The sequence below is a fragment of the Cottoperca gobio genome, chromosome 17 (genome assembly GCF_900634415.1).
Source record: "Cottoperca gobio chromosome 17, fCotGob3.1, whole genome shotgun sequence".
In the NCBI taxonomy this organism is placed as follows: domain Eukaryota; kingdom Metazoa; phylum Chordata; class Actinopteri; order Perciformes; family Bovichtidae; genus Cottoperca; species Cottoperca gobio.
The window spans coordinates 2980697-3003669 of NC_041371.1; the positions used below are offsets into that span (position 1 = coordinate 2980697).

A 22973-nucleotide genomic window follows, 5' to 3' on the forward strand; every position below is an offset into this window, starting at 1 on the left:
TATGAGCAATATGTAATCTTGTCAAATATAGGTTTTGAAATGGTGGTTTGAAGGAGATGTTTTCACTGCAATATAAAAGGATGAAATGACGATAATTATGACTGTTTAACACTCTCATTGAGCAGCTTATAATACATCATTTAAACTACTAATACCAAAGCAAATATTTAAAATATATATATATAATAATTTAAAGGTGACAATAACAAAGTAAAAGGATAATGTATAGAATTTTTATTATTTATTTTTTGTATTCAAGCTGCTATTACAACACCAAACAATAACAAATGGTATCGGCCTCGATGTCTCATTGATGATCGGCAATCGATTATAGGTCGGAAAAAGTGATGACTTTTATATAAATATAAATCCCCCTTTAAAAAAGATGAACGTGTAGGTTACAAAACAATACAACTAAAAGAAATGCATGAGCATCACAAGCACTTCTCGTCAGTCATTTCTTTCTCACTTCCTGGCAAACTGTAAACTGTTCCTCTGGGACGTGGAGCCAAAGTTCAGGAGAACTTCACCAGTAAAAGTTCAGTACAAAGTGGTGCAACAAGAGCAACTTCTCACAGGGAACAAGAGTCACAACTCAGCACTCCTTCCCATTTTGGAGAATGAATCACCTTCAGTGCCTCACTCCCCCCTCCTCCCTTCTCCCCCCCCCTCACTCCCCTGCTCCGTCTGATTGCCGTTTTCATTTTGTCAGTTTGGCCTCGGCTCAGAAGGTCTCATGCTTTCCCCCACATGTTTTCTATTGTGGGGATTTAAAGTGAAATGGATAGCGGGTCAATATGGCGCTCTGAATCATCCTCAACTCGATAACAATGTAATCTGCGTTTGCTTGGATGTAATTGTGTGTTTGTGTTTTGAGTGAATGGATGAGTAAGAAGGTGTTTTAGCAATGGAAGCGTCTGGTTGTTAGAGCGTGTGGGAAGGTGAGCACACAACTGGTCATGTCTCATTCTCCTATTTAATATGTGTGTGTGTCTTTATCTAAGCTCAGTGAGGCCAAGGTCAGTGTGTGTTCTGCCTTAGCTCACTCTGTAACAGTCTCTGTGGGAGTTTGGGGTTGCGCTGCTCGTCTCCCAGCCTCAGCTAATCTTAGCTACATCTGTCACGCGTCCAAACCGCCGCCCCTTCTGCTTCTGCTGCTCAGACACTTTTCTATAAAGAGGCTTGTGGTTCCAAAACACCCTTTTGATTAACAGAAATGAGTCCAAGTCTGGCATCTTGAACTTTCCACAATTATATTCATGCTTCTTTAGTATTGGACACATGTTTAGTGGCATGAAGAATTGGTAAACAAGACACTGAATTGTGCAGTTAGACCAACATGTTCGTCAGCTCCTGTTATTATACAATTGAGTTCATAATAATTCGCAAATGGGATCTATAAAAAGTGAGACGCTTATAGGGAATAAATTCAGCTTTGTTTCTACTCTACATATTTCAAAACAATCTGCTTTTGGGAGCTCTGTTTCTTTATTCTGGCTGTGAAAACAGCTTTAAATTAAATTCTCGGAAACAGGTCCAAGAAGTCTTACGCTTGTCTTTCTGAAACTTTCTGCAGATATGACTGTGAGGGAACAAAGTGTCTTTAGCAAGTTTACTTACTGCACACTGTATTTAAATTGGACGAGATGAAGCTAAATGTTACTGTGACGGATGTGTGAGTGAACAGTTGACTCAGTTCTGTATAAAAATGGTTTTGTTTGAACAGCACTACTGTAGCTCCCAGACATTTATTCCTCCTCAACATTGTCGATGACTTCTGAAGTTGACGTTCCGGTTCATCCCAGAGGTGTTGGACTCAGTCAGGACTCTGTCAAGTTCTTCCACACCAAAGTGGGAAAACCATTTATTTACGGAGCTGGCGTTGCCCACGGGGTCACCGACATGAAACTAGAAAGTGTTTCCCCCCTCACTGTTGGCAGCTCAGTGTTGTCTCATTGTCTGCTGTTGCCTTAAGATTCCTTTTAATTTGTAACTGAGGGGCCTAAACATGCAAATTCTCTCACTAGATATTTGGCATTGGATGTGTGAAGAAGTGGCTCCACTTCTCTCCCCCTGAAGGTTCATATTTTTAAGTGTATACTCTTTATTTGAGTTGTACCAGAAGCCTTTATTTCAGGTCCTGCCTCTGCTATAAACTGCAGAAGGCAACAGTGGAAATCTGAGATGCGTCATAATGTCAAGCTGCCTGTACTCCCCATAAATTTGAGTCTAATTATTATATATATATATACCATATCAATTAAAATGACTAGTTGATAAATTAGGTGAGATTGAGTGACTGTTATTTCCCCCCCAGTGTGTTGTTGTACAGCCTTTCCTGTACAGCTGTCCTCCTACTGCTGTTTGTGGAGAAATTATGATGAACACTTTGAAGCAGCCGCGACGGTAACAAATCAAACTGGACGTATGAAAGAGGAGAAAACAGCTCTGCTCCTCCGTGGCCTTCGCCGCCCTCATGTATTTGTTACTCGTTGAACGGAAACCACGTAACTATAACTCGTCGTCACAGCTTTCAAGCTTCTCTTTTGACTTCGAGAGAAAGACTTTTATATACCTACAATATCCTTCTTTACCTAATGCACCCGCCACAAGTCAAATTCTTCCAACGTCTCAACTCGAGGAGAAAACGTCATGAAACCACCAAACTATGGTTTACTTTTCAAATAGTTCGACTATATATCCAGTTTTACATTAAAAAAAACAGAAGTCCATCCCTATTACCAGGCTGTCATCCACATTTTAAAGTTACCAATCATCCTTTAAAAACTGTGTTTTTTTCTTTTATGGTAGCTTGTTTTTTCCCTGCGTTGCTAGACGTGTAATTTAGAGAGTGAACTCCCCACACACACAGTGTGGTGTGCTGACCCCAGGGTAACATCGGTCACTGCCTGTCTGCACTCTGTAGCTTTTGGCTGCGGCGGAGTGATTTTGAATGTTTTGATGGCTGTCACTTTTGGGAAAAGTCCGGCTGCAACTTCGCACTTTCTTCACAGTTCCTGAAGCATGCAACCAGGGAGAATGTTCTAGGCTGCAGTTTTCTCGGGGCAGCATGTTTTGGATTACAGTGGTTACTTCCCTCCTTCTGCTGACAGCTTTGCTTCTTGCCCTCTCATTCCCTGGCACCGACCTGCTATAGTGCATGCCAGGTCTGGAGGAATTTGGGTTTCCTGACACGGGGTCACCTTTTGTCTGCGAAGTATAATGCACACATTGGAATTTGGTGCAGAGACGAGTTTACAAAGTCTTTAAAATTCTTTGTGTGTCTGGAATTATAAGGCTATTAAATGGTACAAAACCGACTCTTCTAATCCTTTGTCTGATCTTGTCTAATCCTCAAATTAATTGTAGTTGCATCCTTATTTTGTCATATCTAAAATAATTAATGAAGGTCATGATTTAAACCAGGGGGGGGAACCTTTTTCCTATCGAGGGCCATTTTATTTTTTACAACATCCTTCGAGGGCCGTACTAATTATTGAACTCATAACCTCTGCAAACATGTTTAAGACGCAGCTCATTCATTTCACTTTTCTTTTATGCTGTGGAGAAAAGCAACTTTTGTATCCTGTATCTTCTGTTTCATCAGAAATCCTTTATTAGTCCCACAACGGGGAGACTTATCTCGTCACAGCAAAATAACATATGAAGTAAAAAGACAGAACACAATAATTAAATAGAATCAAAAATAATATAAGTACCAAGTGGTTGATGGAAAATAAAGTGAGTATTGCACATGGCAGTGATAACTACACAGCAGCGGTGGAACAGTGTGTTCTTGGTGTGGGGGTCTACCTCTTTATCTGTCCATGTTGTTATGTTCCGCTTTGCAGAGAGCTGCTTGTTGGGCCAAACTCCGCCGAAGAGCGTTAACTTTATCCAAACGCACTCATCCTTTCAGCTCGTGCAGTTCAGCATGTTTCGTGCTGTAATGACGCTTGAGATTATTTTTCATCACCACAAACACGTCGGCACAAACTAGGCACACTGGCCTTTTACTTCCTCAAAGAAATAATCGTTCGTCCATTTCTCCTGGAAAGTGCGACATTCTGCATCCAGCTTTCTCTGTTTTACACTCGCCATGCTGCGTTCACTGATGTTAATGACCGTCTCGTTTAATATTGAAGTTTGCTGAACTTTGTGACCACTCGTGTTGCGTTCAAGGACCCCAACCGTAGCCAGGAAAAACAGTCAATCGCCTGTCTATTGCTGACTATATTTTTTTGTTTTTTTCTAGTGGATTTTTTGGCGTGTGTTTATGAATTACCTCGAGGGCCGGATCAAATGGTACGGCCCGGAGGCCGGAGGTCCCCCACCCCTAATTTAAACGTTACTAATGTGCCTTGTAATTTCCACTATGACGAGCAGATTTCTCTTCAAGTATTCCATCCTCTTTCTCTTCATGTGTCTACTCTTATTGATAAAACGGTTCAGATTTAATAAATCATATGAAAGCACACAAACGGTACGCAGCATTGAGCTCGTCACGAGGGAAAACGCAGTCTATTGATGTAATAATAATCTGTGTGAAATTGTAATGACATGACATTATTTAATGTGACGTGGGGATAAATCAAACGCTCGACAGAAGGATGTTTGGCCAGAACTGAGGCAACTGTGGACTGCTGCACAGCATCCCAGCTCTGATGGAGTAAGACGGGGCAATCACTGATGTGGTGCAACCAGCGACTATATTTTACTAAATTGACCCCCCCTCGCCCCCAACACCCGTAAGAATTAATTCCTCTCTACAGACCTCTGGTTCGCTCTCTCTGGCCGGGCAGCTCGCGTATCGTTCTAGCCAAGTAATGATGATGATTTATGAGCTGCAAGTGACGGCTGAAAAGTGTCCTGACTCGCACTTTCCATTGTAATTTACTTTTCAATCATTGTTTTCCTCATTTTTTTAATGTGTGCGTTTGCAAGAAAGTGACCACCACTGACACGGACACATATTCATCCGTGCACATTTACTCACACACTCATACATATGTGTATACCTGCTGGCCGCTGATGTGTCTGTGTGTGTGTGCGTCGGCGCTGCGCTTGTCAACAAATATCAGCAATTAGCTTTGACTCGGGGCTGTTTCGTAGCACACAGACAACAATTCACATCCAACAGAAGCAGCGTGAAGTCCTCGGGGAGCAGCTGTCACTCACTGCTGTGCCCTTTGATGTTCACACCCCAGCATATTCACTTCAATTGATAGACAAAGGAAAAACATATTAAAGCCGATGTTTAGTTTGTTTACTTGTCGGTCGTGTTTTTCAGTCTCTTATCATCTTCTTTCCAGCATGCATTTTTTAAAACATCATTGCAATGTACTCATCTGCATATAGATATATGTACGCCATTCAACGTGCAGGTTATCTCATACATACATAATTTGTATGCCATGTTGGAAATGATGTAATGCAAATGTTGGGACCCTTGTGGGCAAATGCACCTTTTCTAGCGTGTTCAGTGTTGTAGAAATATAATATTCTGGGAATTGTAACTCGACAAGGAGAAAAGCATCAATGTAAATGTACAAAAACAGTTTAGAAAGTTATTTCTGATCATGAAAATCTGTCAAACTGTAATGTCTGACTTAAGGTAGACTCTGACAATATCATATCTCCGTACAGCTTTTATTATCGCATTGATGATTAGCACTGATTGTTTCTACCTTTCAATGATATCAGATCAGCTAAAGATGTTGAGGCCCCTTCCACATATACAGTGTGCACTGCAGCTGAACTGATTAGCATGTAACAAGAACCACATGGGCTGTACGATCACATGGGGGGGGGGTTCTTCTTCGGTGGTGTCCTCAGGGAGCAGGCCAGAAAGAGGGAGGGGGTTTGCTGACTCAGCTGTTCTGGCTGAACCGAGCCTTAATGAGGGAAGAGTGGAGGACTCTCTGACAGCTACACACAGGAAGTCTCATATAGACGCATTAAAACGCACAGACACACAACAGAGTCTCACCGCCGTCTCCCCCGAGTCTCACTGAAACCTGCACACTTCTGCTCTCATCTGCTTCACTTCCCCTCGTACTTTCTTTCTGTTCTTCCAATCCCTTCATGCACACATTCTCCCAACAACTTTCACTAATACACACACACACACACCCCCCCCCCTTACTCCCGCCCTTCGACCTTTATTACCAACATTACTGTGTGTACACATTAGCCCCGGGCTGATGCTAGCTCTGATTTGAAGTAAATGTCTGCACATTTATGTAAAGGGCCTAATGGGAAAAATGAGTCTTGAGGTCCATAGACAAGTGTTGTGTGTGTGTGTGTGTGTGTGTGTGTGTGTGTGTGTGTGTGTGTGTGTGTGTGTGTGTGTGTGTGTGTGTGTGTGTGTGTGTGTGTGTGTGTGTGTGTGTGTGTGTGTTCCCCTCGAGCCTGTTTCTCTCTCTCCAGGGAGCCTGTCCAGCACGCCATAAAACTCCACAGCTCTCCTGCTAAATGTGGCTGAAATGAAGGTTTAATGTGCTGGAAAACTGGTAGTGGGATTTGAATGGTTTTAGAGTGTGTGTTTTAATGGATCGTGTGGGTCTCTGTTTCTCTAAATGTAATTGTGTGCGCTAATGCTTCTGTTTTTATACGTGGCCAAATGTGTGTATTAATGTGATTGTGTCTTTAACTGTGTAAACGTTGCAGTAGTGTGTTTTATTGACACTGTGGCCTTAAGAGTTTGTGAGAGTGGGACAGTAGCACCACGATGGCCTCAATATATTTATCCTACAAGTCGCCCAATGCAAGACGATTGACGTTCCTTCGACCAGCTCCACCTGGTGACATCTTTACCTCCTCGCCCCAGGTGGTAACGAAGGCTTTTGTAGGTCCAAACGTTGCCGTGCAGAACAGATGGGAAGAACCTAAATGCACATTTCTTTTTGAATTCCTTCTACTTATAAACGTGGAACTGGATCCTACGTCTGCAAAGCAGAACGAAAGTGATAAACTCGAGGTAGACTATATCTTTGTTTTGTATTTCCCTGAAGTGAAAATATTGCGTATGAATCTGGTTTCGATCGGCTGCTTTTTGCCACGGGCCGTTCGGTCAAGTTTTCTTTAGAGTTGAAGGTTTTTCTTTGGTCAGGCTCGTGTAAATAAACCCAGATGAACTTGTCTCTTGAAGATGTTTTGGTTGTTCGACGTCGCTGTTTATTTTTGAACCTCGGTGAGATATTGTGCGACGGTGGGTAAACGTCGGCTCAGCAGAGGCTGGCATTAATCAGATGTGTGAGGGAGAAGAGCTTTGAAGGCATTTTGAGTGAAGAGAGGATATGATTGGACGTAATGAGCAGCTCGGTGTCATGATGTAAAGTAGAGCCTCAATCACCCTCGTATCCATTTAGACTGGTCCTCATGCATCTGAGCAGGACCACCATGTGTTGCCTCTTCACCAAGTCACTTCTCCTGAACATTTATTCTCTAACTATCTTAATATCCATCTTCTCAACCATTGATTAGGAGTAATTGAGCAAATCGCCAACCAACGTTAACATTGGCCCTTGATTTACTCCAGCAAATTGTAGTATACATCCGAAAATGAATCAGTTTTTGTTGGATGTTCGTTTCTGTTTTGCATCCCATGGGTCCATAGTTTTGTTTTCTATATTTATTTAGACTTTTGACTGAGTTGTTGTTGTTTGATTCCGTGTAAAATGAAATCCCTTTTCACAGCAACAGATACAGAAAAAACAACTCATTAGCATGTTGAAAAGATAGTTTTACCCCATATTACTCAATATAATCCTAACATAACACTGCTTATGTAACACAGAGCTATCCTTTCCACACACTGCTTAACCTTTTGGGGTTTTATGCAACAGTTTCTAAGAGAAAAGCAATACTTTCCACAAATCAAATATCTTTCTTATTCACTCCTTTTCTCTCCTCTGTTCCATTCCTTTTTGAATCTTCATTGTTTTGGGGTATCTATGCTCAGTTTTTTACCTACAGTGCTGCCCGCTGGTCCCTTAGTGTCTCTTTCTTTCTCTACGTAATTCAAATTTCCTTTCATAATTCCAGATTATCCCAGTTTATGATATCATTGTTTGGGCTTTAAGCCTTTTCTGTCAAATACAAAGACAACCTTCTCCATGAATGTAATCTCTTTTGGTTGTACTTCTTCCCCGTCTCCCTTTCCCTCTGAGAACATACATCTGTTGAGCCTGTTGACATGTCACGATATGCATCTTTATGTAATATAAAGCAACATGTTTCTCAACTCTAACATCGTGTGACGTCCCCTCTGTTCTGCCTCCCTCCTCCAGTTGATGGCAGTGTATGACGAACAGGAGCCCCATCATGGTGGTGATGGTACCAGTGCCAGCTCCACAGGGACCCAGAGTCCCGACCTGTTTGCTGCAGACCTTAGTGCTGGCAGTGGAGCCTCGGCCTTCCAGCCCTACCAGGCCGCCAGTGAGATTGAGGTCACGCCCTCCGCCCTGCGCACAAGTAAGTCCCAACCAAGGGTCAACCTCCGGCTCTGAAATGTGATGCGGAAATGCCTTAAACCTGCATTCTTTCTAGTGGCCAACAAGTGGCGACTTCTGTGATTGTATAGAAGTCTATAAGAAAATGATGATACCTCAGTGAACATGTTCCTCATGAGTTAATGCTCTCAATCGCTAGTTTTAAGTCTTCTTCAACACAGCAGGATGTCCATTTTGTAAATTAATTTACCATTTAGAATAAAATAGACGCTAAAGCACCATATACATTTGGGCGTGGCTACCTTGTGATTGACACGTTTGGGTTTGTTATCCTTGTTTTTGTCTTTGAACTTTAACCCTGTTCACGGTGTGTTTTCAGTTCATCAAAGTTAAATTGATGTCTCGTTCAGCGTTAAATTGTTCTTCTCTCTTCTGGTGTTACTTCTGGTTCTAAGAAAACAAGATGGCAACGGCCAAAAAGCCAAACATGAGAGAACTGTAGTCGGTTCACTTCCTACACTCAGTCTATGGTTCCAACACTGGAGGGAAATAAAAGAGTTCAGGGATTCATGTCGCTAGATTAAAGACATCAGGTGATTTGTACATGTACGTATTAATTGAATAGAGGAACTATTATCTAAAGATGCAATCAGGAACTAAAACGTGTACCTAACAGATGATTAATAATCAGTCAGTTCCTCTTAAATTACAAATCTGTCATCCTCATTAGCGTCATATATCAGCAACTGCCGCAGTACACAGCAAACCCAACAAATGAGCTTATCACAGCCCAGCGGTACCGTAGCCCTGTCCATAAATTCTGTTAATTGGACAGGAGGGCCTTTTTTTTTTTAGGCACAGATAGCCGTTTGATCCTCGGCCAAAGTAGCTAATTGGTTCTATACGCTGGCTCCTAAATCAAATGTGACGCTGAGCCCGTCCACCTCTGCAGTTTTGCCGGCCAAGACGCTTCTTCTACTGTAATTACGGTGAGTTTGGACGGCTCATGTAGGTGATTTGTCAATTTGGATCAAGCAAAAACCTTTTCCACACAACCACAAGCAGAAGCAAACATGAATGCACACACAGACGTCCACCGAGACAAATGCATACTCCCACCGCCTCGCTCTTTCTTGAGCGTATAGTAAAGGTTTAGTCATACTCAACATGCTCCATTTCTGTTTATAATGCTGATATCGACTGCAAATGTATATGCACATACATCTGCACAATAAAGACTGAGTTGCACATATTTTACATGACGTGTCGTGGTGGATGAAACGGTTCCGTCTCTGCCAACACTTATCAAAACCACACCACCTGCTGCTATTTGATAATCATCATGCCATCATAGTTTCCCTGCATGGTTATCCTCCGCATACAGTACAGGTATGTCAGGTTTGTCACACAAAGAAAGGTTTGAGTTGTTTAACACATGGCCCCACTCGCACACACTCACAATACAAATTCAACTATTTTTTTTTAAATGAGCATCTTTTATTAGCACTATAAATACAACACTGGTTGCAGTAGGGCTTATCCACTAATGACCTGTGAACTGGCATTGATTGACACAGCAGCCACCAAAAGCACACACACACACACACACACACACACACACACACACAGCGTGAGGGAGGTCACTGTACTCCTAATTGGATTTCTTGGTGAGATGCTGAATGTGAATACGCATTAAGAAATGGAAAACTTGGGCATAATCACACCTGCCAGTTATGTCCAATTTAAGCGTCTCCATAATAAATTCTAACCCCGATTTAATTGACGAAACCGAATCTCATCAGCTGGATTTTATTGGGTTTTAGGAGAAATGTCTGTCATGGAAGCGCCTAATGAGAATATCTTTCAATCACTGACTTGTGTTGGACGACATGAGCGGCGCTGGACTCTGTGGGTCTTTGCCAGTTCTCTTGTTTGGCCCACAAACTCAAAAGAGAAGTGATTAAGCTTATTAGACAAAGAGCTCTTTTGAAATTCACAAATGGATTAATCTTAGTTTCTTGGCTTTGTTAAACTCAAAACCTCTGCACGCACGCGCTGATGAAAGGACGATTTCTGCAGTATGTTGTGAACGTGTGAGGATTTCAGTTTGAAAAGTTAATTTCCAAAATGCAACAATTATTGACGTTCATAATTAAGTTTTTATCTCTAACATATAGTAAAGCAGTCCCTGATACTCTGCAGTTTCTTTGGATTTCATGCTGTTAATGTTATACTGCTTTTCCCTGCTCATATTTGTAAACTTTAAAACTGAGTTATTAACTAGATTAAGTTATTAATTCCTTTGGAAACTTACTTTACAGAGAGCAATGTGTGGAGCAGGAAACACTTTAAACCTTAAACTGTACACTATGCTGATCAGTACACAGTGTAAAGTTGATCATTTAGCATATCGTCTTGTATTTGTACACAATGCCTCCTGGGAGTTGTAGTTGTGGTGGAGTTTAGACTACAGCCTGCACTCTGTCCAATCCTGAACTTCATCTCCCAGAGTGCCACAGAGCTGTTCATATCCCACGGTCCGGGTGACCCAACAACAACACCAGCCAATTACATGACCCCCCACACACACACACACACACACACACCACTGTAACTGTGGGCTCAGATATTTCCAAATACAAACACATGTCCACTGGTTTGCACTCATCACTAACACATAGCTAATGTTTCACAAACCCACACACACACTTTTCACATGCACAGAGCCACTTCAGTTTGCAAACGCCTCTAAACAAACGTATTAAATGTTGAGACACACACTGACCTCATTACTTTATCAGAGAGTATACACACAAACAGGGACACACACGCAGATGGACGTGCTTAATCTTATCCTGCACTTACAATACACACAAAGTCAAATAATTGTTGATTGAGACACACACTCCTTCCTGTGGACTGATGAACACACACCAGCATCTAAAACCTGTGACCGTGTTTGAGCAGCAGAACTTCCTGGAAGAGTACATGAGAACATGACACTTGGCATTGTCCTGTGAAGAAGACGCTGCAGCTTTTTAAACAACTTTTTCGTTTACACTCCATATCTCTTGTGTGGTCCGCTGGGTACATTTCAGCCAATCAGAGCGGCCTGTGGGATTTCGGAGAGGACTGAAAGTGGGAGATTTTTAATGTCATGCCATCATGTCTTGTGTACAGCGCAGGCTGTGGCTGTTTGTGTGTGTTTGCTGCCCTTGTTGGAGTTGTTATTTGGACCTTGGCCCATTTCCCACGCACTGCAACTTTTAAACAGAGTGAAGAGTTTTAATGGAAGGCATCCACTTACACTGGTGTTTCTCAGTAGGCTCATCCTCCTATTATTGTTCCCACACAATGTCTGCTGCTCTGTGATACACTGCCAGTGAATTAGAAACTAGAGCCGTCTGATTTCGACTTTTAGTGATGAATCCGATTCTTCCACAACGGGAAAATAATGGCATCTCGATGATGAATTGCTTTTATTAGCCAACGATGTTTGAGGAACAAAAAGTGTTCCAGCCTATTTGCATCAATCATCCCCAAACATAATATTTGTCTTGAGTTTCATCAACTACAGCGAAGGGTTTGATTTTCTATACATACATTGCCAACAAGGCACTTTTCTACAAACGAGTAAAAAGCAATATTATTCCCTCCCAGAGTATAAACCAGGGGAGGGAACTTTAAAATATCGCTGTAACACCCTCGCTGTCTCTCAGATATGCCCCTCCACGTCCGGCGCAGCAGCGACCCCGCCCTGATGACCATCAACGGGCCATTCAACGGCGGCGAGTCACGGGTCCAAACAGAAGAGCCGCCATCAAGGAAGAACCCGACCCGCTGGTCCACCACCGCCGGCTTCCTGAAAGCTCGCCACACCTCTGGCACCAACAGCCTCGAGAGGAAGGTAGGTGTCAAGAACGGGGGTAGCTCATTTGAAACGATTAGATTTTGCACACTACTGCTTTATTTAGCGGCATCTTCACTAACCTATAAATCTCCCAAAGTCAACTATTCTACAACACAATTGGCATTCATCAAACTTCTTTGTTCTTCCTGTGTCTTTGCAGGGCAAATGTATGGACACGTACCGCAGTCTGCCGCGGGATGCAGGGACGTGGGCCAATCAGAGAGAGTTTCAGAGAGAGACGGCCCGCTCATCACTCAGCGCCAATCACCCTATGGTGGACCGCTGGCTGGAGAGGCAGGAACAGGTAGGACCACGTTCAGTGCTTGTTTTATACATGAGTACACTACAGAGCAGACACATTGGACACGCTGCTTGCTGTGTGAAGGATGCTTTAATGTAGTGCCTCACAGTACCACGCGACCATTGTTCTTTCACTACAAGAGCCAAAGCACTGAGTTCAGAACCTGGCTAGAAGCTGGGAGTTATACGCCAACCCTAGACATAAAGGTTTGTTGAGCGTTTGTGAAATGTGTATAGATGAGACAACATAAAGCTGTAACGCGTCCCCACGTGGATGCAACAGAAAGCATGTTTCGATGACATTATTACAAGTTATTTGTCTGGACACAAAGTAAACTCCTCACACCTTCAACTCTGCAGCATTCAGAGATTTACAGCCAGTTTCACCCTCCACAGTCCGTCAGCTCTAAGCTCTGTGAAAGCCCGTCTGAGTGGCCAAGATCCAGTCCAGAGTCTATCACTCCCCTGGCCCTTCAGTGGAGAGGTTCAAAAGTGAGGAATTTCAACCATAAATCCACCATGACACATAAGTCATGGAAGGAGACATAACATAATGTTGATACAGTAAATTGCATAAGCCACATTCAGAACATATGGTCCAGTTTAACGGGAGGAGGCTGCCAGGGCGAGGGGCTCTGTTCCCGCTGAGCTCATGCACGTTTTGTTAGAATATGATCAGAAATTGTGATAACGTATCATGACCTACTTTCATAATTTAGTTTATATTTGGTCTTTGCATGGGTTGTATTACAAAAAAATCTGTTTTCACTTTTGTAATATTAGTGATCCCTTATATAAGCATGCAGTTTATTACGCGTGCTTACACTCACGGATCAGCATCTTATCTTTTTAAGGGCTGTTGCTTTTGTTTTTCTAACATCTGTACTGTGTTAAGACATATGCATCACTTACAGCAATTATCTCAGGGTACTATTGAGATGATAATCTGAAATTGAAGTCATAAAGCTGGTAAAGTATGTCTTGCAGTTGGGACACAAACGTGTTGGGTTAAGAGCGTAGGCTAAGTGGACGTAGCTACCGTGAAGTCACCCATTGGTTTTGTGGACTACTGTTTTGAAGCCTTGAGTTTGGCATTTATATACCACAATAAACTCGTTAGGAAAATGTTTACTGCGGACGTAAATCAAGTCAGTCCCCCCCCCCTGCTGGCCATTAGGAAGAATGCAGGTTTACAGCTCCTCTGGGTTGGCTCCACTTTTCAGAGCCGGAGAGCCGACGCCCTTTGACAACAGTTAGTTGTCGGGTTCCTTCGGGCTTTATGTGGCTGATCATCACCTTTTTTTAGTTTTTGTGGCGTGTCCCGCACCATCAGCACTAGGTCGGCTTTTTATCAACGAGCAATTGGCTGATTCAGCATGTTGATCCATGTCGGTCAGAACTGATTTCATTCTTCTTTCACTACAAAATGCCATCGATTTAAAACACTGGTGCAAATCAAAGCAAACTTTTCCAGCACCAGTTGCAGTTCTTTGTATCAGATGTAGGTTTTATGTTCAAGCATTTGACAAAACAGTTTTATTTGATTCACAGTTCTGTGAAAGTGTTTTGCAAAATCGGGTTTAGATGTTTTTTCACATTAGTTTTAAAGATGCACATTAACAGTCTACTTTGATTTATCATCATAGACACTGAGTGACTCCACTAAGTGCCGTCTAACTGAAACTTGTTCAGCTCATAGATGTTCTTTTGTGAACGGTTTCTTCCACTACACACAGCCAGTTCTCCATCTATCAGTGGAGCTGCACCACTTTCCTCGTCTGTCTTACAACAGGTTTTAGTAAGGGGGTTAAGTGGTAGAGGTCACTGCAGGGTGGTGTAGTTGGTATTAATGACCTGCTGAAGGCCATATGCCCTCCTCAACTCACACATGTACAAGAATACACACTCACACACACACACACACACACACAAGTCCCCCACCATCTGCTCCTTCTGCTGACAGCCCTTACTGTGACTTGAACAACTACATCTGTGTGTGTGAGAGAGAGAGAGTGTGTGTGTGTGTGTGAGTGTGTGGGTGTGGGATACTACTTCTCTCTGTGTGATGGTGAGAGGCAGATTAGTACCTGAGTGGCATGTTGTGTGTGTGTGTTTGCATATATAGTGTGTGTGGTGGCACAGAAAGTGACCCAGTCGGATTGTCTGAAACTAAGTTACATCATTGTATTTGTTCTTATCAATAACACACACACACACATGCGCACACACGCACACACACACACACACACACACACACACACACACACACACACAGTTGTTTTTGGCCAGACTTGTACAGATTCTGCTCGGTCACTGTCTTGCGTCGCGTTGATTGACGCTCCACTCGGCTCTCTTGGTTCCAGGAAGGACGCTGCAGCTCTGCTGTGACGGGAAAAGCTTCTGCTTTAGTTCCAGACTTGATAATCAAATGTGAGAATAGATGAGATACAATAAATACAGATGCTCATCACTCGTCTGGTACCGCTGCAGAGAGTCGCCTGTTATCGTTGTTTTGAATGAAGTTGATAACTCCGTCACAATACTTGAAGATTACTGGAGTTGAATACGGTGTATAGTATATTAAACCGTTGTTAAGGCTGTAGCAGAGAACGGCTATTGCAATGAAATAGCCAGAATATAATATGCAGGAATGATGAATTAACAATTGATAACATGGAACAGAGGAGAACCAAGAGCAGGATTAGAATAATGAAGTCCGCCTGCTTCTGCAGAACTCGACGCTGCTCGTGAGTCGGATCGGATCGCATTGGAAATGAATGAAACTGTTCTCCGCTCCCGAGTGGGCAATTGTGCGTGCCTGCAGCAGCACCGGCGGCTCGCTGCCACGCAGCCAACACTGAACCCAGATAGTTTGGAGCTGCGTTCACGAGCCCCCCAAAGGTCACCATGGAAACAGCGAGCCGTCAGTCGAGTGTGTATTAATGAGAGACGGTTGGAGGTGCTGAGCCTGCGTGGAAAATGAAAAGAGGTCCGCACTGGGGGGTGTGTGTGTGTGTGTGTGTGCACGTGTGTGTGCACGCTCACACTCAGCAGCTACTAGATTCAATAAAACTTTATTGATAAAGAATACTATCATCTTCAAAGCAGCAGCGCTCGTAGCAAGGCTGCTGTTCGTAGTGTGTGAGGGTTAGGTACATGTGTGTTGTAGAAGGCTTAATGTCTCCTTTAAAAGCAGCTCGTGCATTTATATATGTCAATGTTTAAAGGTTTACTTATTATCTTTTGCTAAATGCATGTATATACCACGGATGATATTCAGCTGGTTGACCACATCATGAAGCAGATTTGAAACACAATTGTCGACCAAAGTGCTTTACAGAGAAATGTGAAATATCATTTAATATACAATATAAATAGGTAAATAACTCTTAACAGACAAAACTAAAGTATATTAATTATTAAGGGGATTAAAATGCAGTTGTAAAGAGCTGAAAACCCAACGTCTGTCTTTAATGCTCAATAGAAAGTGATGCATTGTGGGTTTGTTGAGAAGAGAAGACAGCGAGGTCATCTCCACAACACGCACGTTTCCCACACATGAGAGGCTCCACAAGGATGCAAAGTTTAAAGAATTGTTTTCAGGTATTTGTTTGGGTTGAAGCAGCTCGGTGGGGGGGGGGGGGGCTCATAAATAACTTTAATGGGAATAACATCTTTTTCCAATTAGCATCTTCCTAGTGCAGTTCTCATTAAACTGGATCTGTGCAATTAATGATTATAACTTACCGGAGGTTAGTTATAATTGTAGCGTTGTACTGTACTGCGTTTCCCCCCCTGTGTGTGTGTGTGTGTGTGTGTGTGTGTGTGTGTGTGTGTGTGTGTGATGCAGCTGTGTGTGCTCGGCCATTAGACTGCTGAGGGAGTGTTGAGTTATATTTCATGGTGGGATGGAGGCTTCACACAACTCACTGGGGATGTTGTTAGCATGCACGCACGTACACACACACACACACACACACACACACACACACACACACACACACACACACACTACACCTCCACACCTGTGCAGGAATGATAGTGCTGATGTATGCATGTGCAACCTCTCATATTTTCCATACACACTTTGAAACAACAGCTAGTTTGATGAAACATATACAGAATATAATATATAGTATACAGAACCTTTCCTACAAACATCTGGTTCTGCCTTCAGTGGACAAGGTTACAATCGGCATTCAGTTCCTGGGACACATGACTCTGGTAGTCGGGTGTTCATCGGCTCCAGCAGGGATCTGCAGTGATGGAAGCATGACACCTGGCTGGACACACTTTCACATGCGTCTTAAGAGAATCAAATGAACACAGTCAATGGATTTGGACAGTTATTACACAACGACCGTGCTGATCATTACAAAACACAAACTCGACTCGGTAACGCATATAAACTTTTTCACACATACACAAGTACACACACGACACAGCACAGCGAGTGAATAACACACACACACCTGCATTATGTATACACTGCATTTTAAAGCATACTTAAGCCACAGTGTGCACACGTACACGCACAAATAAAAACAGGATTATACCATGAGCATATGCAATAAAACAAAACACATGTAAACACACACACACACACACACACACACCTTTCTCCAGTGCTTCCTAACTAACAAGCCTCCATGCAGTGTGTGTAGTGGAGAGTTGAGTCCCTCAGGTGCACGGTGCAGCTTTAGCAGGATAAATCATGCAAACCTGGAGCCCTGCACTCATAAATCACCCCAGACTCACGGAGTGTGTGTTTGTATGTGCACGTGTAATGTGTGCACGGAAACCTGCATGTTCAACTTTTGTCGAGTGTAAATTTGTGTGTGTGTGTGTGTGTGTGTGTGTGAATAGGTTTTATTTTTCATATGCAGGTGTGTACACATTCATATCATTTTCTACATGAGGGTTCAATAAGTCTGTGTGTGTGTGTGTGTGTGTGTGTGTGTGTGTGTGTGGATCAGTGTAGATTCTGAAGAAATGACCAGTAGGTGCTGCTGTGGAGCTTAGATCGAAGACAGGTGTGTGTGTGTGCATGTGTTGTGTCCTTCTGTTTCTGCACGCTGTACAGATAAACACTGTAGGTGTGTGTTAGTGTTTGCAGATGTGAGAGCAGTTCATTGTTAATCTGCAGTTAAGAGCTTTTAGTCCGTCTGCTTCTCTCTTTTCTTCCGTCTGTAATATCTTTCTGTGGATCTTATGATTCTAGCCCTTTTTATTTCTCCGTTACTCACAGCTCTCCTCGTGAGCTTCATACGTTCATTTAATGATCCGTCGGGTTCAACCAGCTCGTTCGTCTGTTTTCACCGCTCACCTCTGACCCCTTTCCTCACCCTTCTGTGAGTTACACTTGTCATGAGAACACATTATTTTACATGTTCCTCTCTCTCATCACAATGTATTTGACACTCTACTGTCCCTGTGGATTGAACTTGTTCTTTACTTAAAGATCCCCTCTGTGTTCTCACATTCCTCTGTGCACTGAGATTCAATTAGAAAGCCAATCTTTAACTGAAACCTGAAACCTCCAGCGCAGAGCAGACGTGTCAGCACAGAGATCACAAACACACTCGCATCAGACATTACTGAACGTTTTACAACCACGAGCGCCGTCAGCTACCGCCAGGTACAAGCTAACAAGCGGCTTACTGCACTTCTGATGCCGATACATCTGCAAGTGGCCGATGTTGGTGCACAACATACTCCTTATCTGAGGCTCAATCTGCGTCACCTTTCCTCTGACGGAGAAACACACAGACTCTGTGCTTTGCAGATCGCGAGGCGGCGGCGCAGCATCTTAGCGGTGCGGCGGCGCCATCTTGATGTGCGCAGCTCGTTCACAGATCTGCTTCCAAACCCTTTTCAGATCTTTCATATAAAGACTTTTTTGAAGTTCAGAGTAAAGTTAGCGTTCAGCCTTTCTATACCCGCACGTCTTAAGTCGCATCACATGTTCTCCATGCTGCCCGTCCTGCCCTGTCCGCTGTACCCCCATTACTCTCAATTGACCCACCTCCTCGCATCATGTCGCCCTCCTGTTCTCCTGCGCTCCTCATCGCCTTTGATCTTTTAGTTTTAATATGACAGGGAGCTGTGGGAGACCAGATCCCCTCCAGCTGGGAGGGACAGGGCGAGAGAGCAGGAATAGAGAGATGGAGGGAAGATGAAAGACGGCTCTCCCCCACTTGAGGCTTTGCAGTTCCCCCCGAGGGGATTGCCACCTCGGGGTGCAACCTGCCATCAGGACTTTGCACACACACACACACACACACGCACACATCATTTGCTGTTCGTCACCTGCTCCCAAGATGTAATTACACCTAGAAATAGACCTGATCAGGTGGAACAGATGGCCGCTCTTTCTCAAACTGAATCCACGAGAAAGGTTAGAAACACGTACAGTACAGAAATCAAAGATTAGAATCTGAGTTCTGCGCTCCACGAGTTTATCATTAGCTCGGAGAGAGCGAGCAGGAGACGGATACACTGGCTGGTGAGAGGAGTGCACAGTGTTTTGCGGAGGAGTTTATCAGGTCCGTGAAATGATCAAAGACAGACGAGAAGGATGACAACAGCAGGTGTCAGCTGTTATCTGAGGGATCTGACGGAGCAGCAGAGATGATCATTAAGGCCTGCTGTGCTCTGACAATGAAATCCTGCAAATGGAAAACCATCAGAGAGATAGCCCTGTACAACACCTGAACCCCCCAACGCCTTCCCAAAGCACGATCATCATGTTGCAGATGGTACATTGTTAAAACATCCGTTACTCCGACGTCAAAGAACTCATTTTGTGAGATGTTTCAATTGAATCCTTGAACGTTGATTTCTAGGCGGAGTTTCACAGAAAGATTTAGTTTTTAGTGTGTGTGTGTGTGTGTGTGTGTGTGTGTGTGTGTGTGTGTGTGTGTGTGTGTGTGTGTGTGTGTGTGTGTGTGTGTGTGTGTGTGTGTGTGTGTGTGCGTGTGTGTGACATAGTTCCGTCCCCCATATGGGTTACATATGGTATAAACACATATGTACAGATTTTTGGCAAACTTTCCTTTCCCTCCTTCTTTCGATCTCACTTACACGTATGTATGCACATGTACTGTATCTCTCACACACACACACACACACACCACCTGTGTCATGTTTGACATTGTCAGGAGAGCCAAGTCAAGCTGATTGTGTGAGTGTGTGTTGGATTCAGTCCCACATCAACGTTCAGCCCGACTCTGTCTGATTACTGTCTAAATAATCCGTCCAGCAGTGGAATGCCAGACGGCCTCCGAGCGCCGGGCGAGGACCTGCAGTGTGAAGGGGGAGGCTTTAAGTCCTCGGTGTTGGCTTGTTTGCTTCGTGTAGAGATGCACCGCTGACCCCCAGATTCAGATTTTCTGAGAGAGAGAGACTCTTCATCTCCCCTTTGCTCTCAGGAGAAATTGTTTGGGAAGCATTTCTCACTCATCTGAGTGTTTTCTTCTTCTTTGTTTTTCTATATTAAATGCATCAGGAGTCTGCTCTGCCCTCCTTCAGTGCGCTCAATCAAACGCACCCGCAACTCGAAAAACAAGTGTCATTCGCACCTCCTGTAATCCCATCTCCAGTGAAAGTGACTCTCGGGGGACGTCGGCTCCTAAAATGTGAGTTCCTGATGAGCCTCCATCGTCTATTATTCCTGAGAAAATTGGCGTGCATATTCCGTCGTGGTGAAACCCCTCAACCAACCCCATCCGCTGTGATTGGATTGGATTGCAGAAATTGCTGTTGAATTAAGTGGATCGCTACAGCAGCGCCGTGGTAATTTAGGAAGTGCTGGAAGTGTCTTTTTGTTCCCGCTGCGGCTGCCTCTGGTAGTTCTGTGATGTACACGTGTGGAGACGGGCTGTGGAATAAAAGCAGCTTCTGCACACGTGGATTATAGCTTCTAAATTTGGCCGAGCATGACAAAGGGCAGAAGTATGTGGACACGTGAACGTTACACCCATATGTGATCGGCTGCTATAAATAACAGCGTCTCCTGTTCTGGGAAGGAGTGTCTCTCATCTCTCACCAGAGCATTAGACGTCATCACTGAAGGACATGAGGCGTGGCTCGCAGTCTGCCATCCAGTCCATCCCACAGGTGTTGGATAGGGTTGAAGTCAGAACTCTGTGCAGGCCAACCACACATTTGTTTACAAGCAGTTTGACCAATCATATTAGAGCGGGCTTTGGTTGCGTGCTGGTTTAACAGCCAGTGTGGAGGAGGCACTAAACCATCGGCTATCGTGGAACGTCAACGTACGTCTCTCGACTCCATTCTCCTGTCTTGACCTGGATATCCGCTGGCTACACCCAAACCCCAGAAATATTAGAATCTTCATTGAAACCTTTTAAGAGACGAGGAGTTGAGACGATTGCAGGAGATGTTATATAGATGCACAGAAATGCACCCAGATATTAATCTCTCTTCTAAAGTTGCACACAAGCACTTTGTTCCTCTCTCCATTATCCATATGCCTCAACCACACACACACACACACACACACACACACACACACACACACACACACACACACACACACACACACACACACTCACACTCACACACACACTCTCACACACTCACACTCACACACACACACACACACACACTCTCACATAAACAGGAACCATAGTCCTCTCCAGTGCATCCAGGATGATATAAACTCGGATAGCGTCCTCTCTGACTTATTGACGATGCCGCCGGCTCGTCTGGATCCTATTATCAAAGTGTCTTCAAAGGAGACTAATTGAATTAGCGCAGGGATGTGTAATTGAAAGCTCGCCTTTAATGATGCATTGTGGTCTCGCGCGGAGCCGAGCGTCGGTATAAATGAAACGTCACTGCAGACGGGACTGTGCTTTGTGCTCTGCACGATCAACATGGTCGGGTGTACTTGATCCTAAGAAGCTGCAAAGTTGACTCCTCTAAAAGCTTCATGTTTCAGTTTGATGTGAATAATAATCTCTGTGGTTGTGTTGTTAGATACAGATTCCCTTTCACAGCCCGTGTCAGGCTGACGTCCTGCACCAGCATCAGTGCAGCAGCACGTCTGACCTCAGAGACTGACCCAGTAAATAAGACACACAGCAGGTCATGTGCGGCGATGCGTGTCCATCCAGCCCGCTGGCCATGAAGCTCCTGAGTGCCTTCAGAGGGTTTGGTGGACATTTGAAGATAGGCCGTCTGCGAGGTGACGCCACTTGGTTGTGTGTGTGTGTGTGTGTGTGTGGTCGCCTCACCTCCCCAAGAATTTGATCAGATGTTCTTTGTTGCCTCTTCCTGAAAGGGTTCACACACCCACTGACCCAGAAGCTTTGTGTGCTGATCCTCTTGTTTTCCGACTTCTTGTCTTTTTGTTTGCATTCGGTGTCAATCATCGATGTGGTGTCGTACAGTGACCTAATAATAAAAAGAAACGGGATCTGAGAACACCTGCGGGGAACGTTAGAGGCAGCGATTCTATGTCAAATGTGTGGAATATAAATTGAACTTTGAACTTCATCTGTCTTTCAAAGCCAGACGCAGATGGTCTTCAGGTTAGAGGTCAAAGGTTAAGGCTAATTTATAGTCTCTGGTTCGGAGTTTCATCCGGTCGTGGACATATGGAGCTCTGCTGGAGACAGATACCAGTTAACAAGTGTGTGTGTGTGTGTGTTTGTGTGTGTGTGTGGTAACACTTAAATCAGCTGCTAAACTTGTAAAAGTGTGATTTATAGGTTCCAGATCAGTTTTTATTTTTGTACATTTATGTATTATTTAAGATTCATTGAACGTCACATTTTCTGCATTTTTGTCCCTAAAGATTTTTTCCAGCATCTAAAGAAAGCTGAAGTGTGTGTGTGTGTGTGTGTGTGTGTGTGTGTGTGTGTGTGTGTGTGCGCGCAGTTTGTATGTGACCATGTGGTCAAAGTGGCAGGAAAGGGGAGCAGCACTTCATTAAAGTGCAGCATTACTCCACTCCCGCACACACACTCACACACACACACACTCACACACTCCCGCACACACACACAAGGCGCAGACCACTTCATTTAGTCTGAGAGATAGAAAAGACAGGCCCCAATGGATTCTCCTATTAATCTTTAATGAGCCCCCGGGCCTGAAACTGCCCGCTTGCCGCTCCTTCTCCACATCCAGGAAACAAACAATGACTCGGCTGGAAAACACATCGGCCGCTAGTCCTCCTACCTGCCGGCGTGTCTGCCTGCTGGCCATTAACCCCCCAACTCGGCGCTGAATTATTAATGCGGCTCTCTGCTCGACCGGCCCACTCCCAGGAACGGGAAAGG

The 22973-nt window shown here is 44.0% G+C and overlaps 1 protein-coding gene across 5 annotated transcripts in view; it reads left to right on the top strand.

The window, feature by feature from the left end:
• Positions 1–22973, top strand: part of LOC115022096 (partitioning defective 3 homolog) — a 191804-nt gene that overhangs the window by 57024 nt on the left and 111807 nt on the right. For all 5 annotated transcript variants that reach the window (XM_029452959.1, XM_029452954.1, XM_029452956.1 and 2 more), the window contains exons 3-5: positions 8292–8475; positions 12173–12360; positions 12524–12667. In XM_029452959.1, the coding sequence (XP_029308819.1) occupies positions 8292–8475; positions 12173–12360; positions 12524–12667 (516 nt within the window). The remainder of the gene's footprint in view (positions 1–8291; positions 8476–12172; positions 12361–12523; positions 12668–22973) is intronic.